This window comes from Megalobrama amblycephala, linkage group LG20 (assembly GCF_018812025.1).
Source record: "Megalobrama amblycephala isolate DHTTF-2021 linkage group LG20, ASM1881202v1, whole genome shotgun sequence".
Classification (NCBI taxonomy): Eukaryota; Metazoa; Chordata; class Actinopteri; order Cypriniformes; family Xenocyprididae; genus Megalobrama; species Megalobrama amblycephala.
The window spans coordinates 17,760,195-17,766,346 of NC_063063.1; the positions used below are offsets into that span (position 1 = coordinate 17,760,195).

At 35.3% G+C, this 6,152-nt stretch overlaps 1 protein-coding gene across 1 annotated transcript; it reads left to right on the forward strand.

The window, feature by feature from the left end:
• The first annotated feature begins 358 nt into the window (after positions 1–358).
• On the forward strand, positions 359–4,859 carry LOC125255804 (extracellular calcium-sensing receptor-like). The gene is made up of 6 exons (XM_048171304.1): positions 359–693; positions 846–1,134; positions 1,213–1,968; positions 2,103–2,330; positions 2,489–2,612; positions 2,768–4,859. Exons 1-6 carry the CDS (start codon positions 413–415, stop codon positions 3,676–3,678), a joined length of 2,589 nt encoding a protein of 862 aa, XP_048027261.1. The 5' UTR covers positions 359–412; the 3' UTR covers positions 3,679–4,859.
• Positions 4,860–6,152: the final 1,293 nt, after the last annotated feature.

Here is a 6,152-nt window from a genome sequence, read left to right on the forward strand (position 1 = left end):
CATTTTGAGGGTTATATTAGCTGTGTGAACTTTTTTATGTTGTTTAAGGCAAGCGCGAGCTCTTGGGGTGTGGAGCACGAGAATTAAAGGGGCTGCACACCCTGAATCGGCGCATTTATAATGATGCCCCAAAATAGGTAGTTAAAAAAATTAAAAAAAAAAAAAAAAAAAAAAAAACTATATTACATCTTTTAAAATCATGTTCTTCGGCATATATATATATATATATATATATATATATATATATATATATATATATATATATATATATATATATATATATATATATATATATATATATCAGACCATCAAATTAGCTGTTTTCCACTATATTCTACTCCTACTTGGCCTGACTCCTGTTCTGCCCTGTGAGGTCATTGGTTACACTCCAAATCATTCATCCATATTAATCATGTTCATAAAAGTGCATATACCGTATCAGGTCATTTGCATTTGCCAGTCGCCGTGGAGTTCAATCTCTAGGATGTTTGTCTTTCTTTCCGCACTTCTGTTTTGTCAGAGACCTTATGCAAAGGCAGAAAAGACTCTTTGTCAAAATATGGGAGACCCTAAGTATGCACTGCTTTTCAAGGATGGAGACGTAACAATTGGAGGACTTTTTTCAATCCGCAGTATAGAAATATTACCTTCATTTGACTTTATAGAAAAACCTCAGCTTCTATCATGCTCCAGGTTTGTAACATCGAAAACTATTTGATAAATATTTTAGCAGAAAAAGTATTCAATATCAAAAGACTTTTAATGAAAATATATTGCAGAATATAAAATCATGTATTTTGAATTTATAAACTCAAACTACCATAACATATGGAATATTATGGCAGTGTGAATCTAAGAGATTTCCGGATGGCTCAAATCATGATCTTTGCCATTGAGGAGATAAACAGAAGTAAAAGTTTGCTCCCAAATGTTTCTATTGGTTACAAAATCTATGATAGCTGTGGTTCACGACTGTCTTCTATGAGTGCAACTATGGCATTGATGAATGGTCAGGAGTTTTCAGGAGGGGACAGATGCAGTGGACAGTCTCCTATACATGCTATAATAGGAGAAACTGAGTCTTCTGCCACAGTGATTCTGTCCAGAACTACAGGACCTTTTAAAATACCAGTGGTAAGGAGCAAAAACTTTAAATGCTTGACATAATTACTATACTGATGACTGTTTCACTGTTTCCTCTGCTTATTTCAGATAAGTCACTCAGCCACGTGTGAATGTCTCAGCAATAGGAAAGATTACCCCTCATTCTTCAGGACTATTGCTAGTGATTACCACCAGAGCAGAGCTCTTGCATACATAGTCAAATACTTTGGCTGGTCTTGGGTGGGAGCTGTGAACAGTGACAACGACTATGGTAACAATGGAATGGCCATATTTCTTAAAACAGCCCAAGAAGAGGGGATTTGTGTGGAGTACTCTGTAAAATTCTATCGAACAGAGCCTGAAAAACTCCAGAAAGTGGTAGACACTATGAAAAGAAGCACCACAAAAGTGGTTGTTGCATTTCTTTCCCGTGTTGAGATGGTTAATCTACTTGAGCAATTAAGTATTCAGAACATTACAGGCCTCCAAGTAATTGGTGTGGAAGCATGGACAACTGCAAAGAGTTTGATCACACCAAACAGTTTTCATGTTCTGGGTGGGTCACTGGGGTTTGCAGTGAGAAAAATCAATACTGAAGGGTTTTCAGATTATGTTATAAAAACATTCTGGGACACAGCTTTTCCATGCTCACAGACTGAGGGGAATTCACCTCAAGACAATTTAAATTGCAGCAGATATAAGGATCTACTTGTGCTGAAAAATTACAATGAAGATGTGTCTGAGCAAAGGTATGCAAGCAATGTCTACAAAGCAGTTTATGCTGTGGCTCATTCATTACATAGTCTACTCAAATGCAATGAACATGAAGGTTGTGAGAAAAGTCTGAAAATACAACCACAGCAGGTAAACAAATTAAATAAATAAAAATAAAATAAAATAAAATAAAAAATGAAGAAAAGAGATTTGGTGAGAAAGAGGGTAATCCTTTCTGTTTAACAATGTGTTAAAATACCTAAATGTTTATGTATTTTCATTAGGTGGTTGAGGCTCTGAAAAATGTAAATTTCACTGTAAAGTTTGGCGATCATGTGTGGTTTGACAGCACTGGTGCCACAATAGCCCAGTATGAAGTTGTGAACTGGCAGCAGGACTCGGATGGATCAATCCATTTTAAACCAGTGGGATACTATGATGCATCATTGCCCCCTGGTCAGCGCTTTGTAGTTAATACTAAAAACATAATCTGGGCTGGAGGACAGCTGGAGGTAAATAGTAATATGTTGAACTGAATGAAGTTGATGTGGCATGGATCATTAAAACAATAAAATCAAGGACTACATTAGTTCCTTAAGTGGAAAGGGACAATGACGTCATGACATTAACTGGCATTGAAACTGTATGTATGATGTACTTTTCAATGCAGAAGCCAAAGTCTGTGTGCAGTGAGAGCTGTCCTCCAGGCACTAGGAAGGCTGCACAGAAAGGAAGACCTGTCTGCTGTTATGACTGCATTCCATGTGCAGAAGGAGAAATCAGTAATGAGACAGGTAATCTTCAGCCCATCTCACACTTTCAAAGAAAATTGGTTAGTTGCTATTTTTGTGTTCTTCTTCTACTCTTCAGGATGCAATTTATTATCAAAGGAGCTCATAAATAACTTTCTTCTCATCTCTAAATATAGTAAACACAACTTCCTTTCCAGATTCAAATAACTGCAAGCAGTGTCCAGGGGAATACTGGTCTAATGCTGAGAAAAATAAATGTGTGTTAAAAGCTGTAGAGTTTCTGTCATTCACAGAACTTATGGGTATAGTGCTAGTCTTTTTCTCACTGTTTGGAGTAGGATTAACTGTGCTGGTGGCCATTCTGTTTTACAGCAAGAAAGACACACCCATAGTAAAAGCAAACAACTCAGAGCTGAGCTTCCTGCTGCTCTTCTCATTGACTCTGTGTTTCCTCTGTTCACTTACTTTCATTGGTCGGCCCACTGAGTGGTCCTGTATGTTGCGTCACACAGCATTTGGGATCACTTTTGTCCTCTGTATCTCCTGTGTTCTTGGGAAAACAATAGTGGTGTTAATGGCCTTCAAGGCTACACTTCCTGGAAGTAATGTCATGAAATGGTTTGGGCCTACACAACAACGACTCAGTGTTCTTGTCTTTACACTTATACAGGTTCTTATCTGTGTACTTTGGCTAACATTATCTCCTCCATTTCCCTACAAAAATATGAAATATTATAAGGAAAATATAATTATTGAGTGCAGTCTGGGTTCTACTATTGGTTTCTCTGCTGTACTGGGTTATATTGGCCTTCTGGCTGTCTTGTGTTTTATTTTGGCTTTTCTGGCACGCAAGCTGCCTGATAATTTCAATGAAGCCAAGTTTATCACATTCAGTATGCTCATATTCTGTGCTGTATGGATCACATTTATCCCTTCATATGTCAGTTCTCCTGGAAAATTTACTGTAGCTGTGGAGATATTTGCCATTTTAGCCTCAAGCTTTGGTTTATTATTATGTATATTTGTACCAAAATGTTATATCCTTCTGTTCAAGCCTGAACAAAATACAAAGCAACACATGATTGGAAAGATTCCACACAAGTCTTAAAAAAAAAAAAAAAAAGATTACAGTCCAGAAAGTTAAAAAAAATTTACAGCGTACCTTTCAGTAGGCTAATTATAGTGTACCTATAAAGTATGTAAGTGTAGGTTAAAGGGAACAATATGAAAAGTTTGGTGAATAAAGGGGTAACAATCAGGACAATTAGCAAATTATTTATACTGCAAGTGTTTTAGAACTAAGGGGTACTTCTTCTACTATTATGATAGGCAACAATCTAATGTTTTGGAGAAATTTAGTGAAATCATACACTGCGTAGCTTTTTGTTATAATAGTGTACCAATACATAAAAGCTTTTTTTTCTTTTCTTTTTTTCTTTTTTAATTAAGGGTACATAACAGTGCATTTATACAGTATTTTTTTTTATAGCAAAAGTGCAGCTGTTTTAGTTTAGGCTTCCATGTTTCAAGGCAAGTAAAACTAAAACTATTGCAAATTTATTTTTTAATACTGGGGAAATATACTCTTGTTCCATGTACTTACAGGGTACGTGGTGCTTGTTACCCTCTTATTCTATTAAGTTACAGGGTAAGTGTGACATTGCGGGCTGTAAATTAAAGTGGTGTTTTTTACCCTCTTGTTTCATGTAGTTACAGGGTAAGTACAATAAAAAAACATAAACAATTTGATTTCACTGACTGTGAAAAACAACTTAATTCAAAACAGATTTACATTTATTCATTTTTTTAAAATCAACTTTTCATTTCAAATATTAAAGTCCTCACAGAAAGTAGCACATTTTGTCCCTTTATTTGTTTCTCTTGCTTGTCTTCTTCCTCCTTGTTCCTCTTCTTCTTTTCATTCTTTTCACTGATGAATCTTAAGAAGGAATCCTATATCTATATATTTTCTATTCTGTATTATGTATTAAAAGAAAATACAGTACACCCAGAAAATGTTCTCATAATTTACTCATCTTTTCAACTGTCACCAGCGTGAGAGTCAAGTTCACGTTTGATGTAAACCTGTTGTGAAGCGCAATGTGAAGGGTGAACTAAGTGCACTGTGAAACTTGTGCAAAAACTGCCGTCTCTTTTCTTCTGTCTTGTTTGTTTCTCATTGTTATTGTCTGTCATTGTTTGTATTTTGTATTGAGCATTATTTTAAAAAATAAATAAATAAATAAAAACTGACAGCATCTGACATCAGTGTTACTTTTCACAAGAGTTTCTCAGTGCGCTTACATCACGCTTCAAGTCAAACGTCAACTCAACCCTCTCATGCACATGTTGACAGTTGGTCGGACGCGATAGTCTGCAGTTTAAAAATATTGGTATTTTTCTTACAAACACTTATCATTTCACTTCAGAAGACATTGATTCATCCATTTGGGGTCGTATGGATTACCGTCGTTATTGCTGTACACAGCATTAACTCTCCTGGGGGTTTATTTGAGTCCATACTCAAGAGTGTTAAAATTAACATAGTAAAATAGATATTTCTGGCCCTTGATTCTGATTGGTTGAGCCAGTTTCCAAGCCATTGTAAAATTCCAGAAAACATACAGTTGACCGCATTACATAAGGATCGCTGCGCCACATTCACATTCAGTTTTGTTTATTGAAGCTTACTGCATTATATAGAAGAGTGTGAGAGATATTGAGTGACTGAGTGTATTACCTGCATTCAAATGTAGCATTTTCCTTCAGGTCAGTCCTATGTTCATAATAAAAAAATCCATTTGAATGTTGCCATCTAATGGCATAATAAATGTAACTTCTGCTGCTATTCACAGTCAGGGACTATGTTTTTCCAGCGGAAGGAAGCCTTTTATTGATTTTACTTGATGAACGTTGCATTGATACATATTTTTGGCTTTAATATTTGTATTGTGTTGTAACCATTTTATAAAAGCAATAAGCCCTGTGAAGCCGTGGTTTACAGTGAATTTGTATCAGATAAGGGGGTTTTAGGCACTCTGCGTCATGCCTAACAACGCCCCTTAGCTGTTATAAATTCACTGTAAACCACAGCTTTTCTCACTGAAAAACATGATTTTATGGTTAAGTAAATATTACAGAAAAAAAAACAAATGCAATTTCTACATGAAAAAGTTAGTTCAGGCAAGAATTTAGGAAAAAAAAGGGGGGAAAAAAAGTAAATTGTATAGTAATATTCAACTCAAGTTTGTATAAATTAAAGACTAAATATCAACATTATAAAATTAAGTAAAACTACTCAACTTTTCATATACTGGTGTTCCCATTATGCACTGGTCCTTGAATTATTAATGAGGTTGATTTGCCATTTTGTGACATTTGAAGTTCATTTTCTACTCAAAATGGCACATTCGTACTCAAAACTATCCATTGAATGTTACCGTCATTGTGTATTGTGTACCAAGTATTGAGGTCTCTGTATTCAGGTGCCATGTTACTTCTAATATGTAGATATCTATTGTAGCCTATTATTTACTTAGATGTTTCTAAGTAAAGCATACACTTTAAAAGCATGGTTTAAAA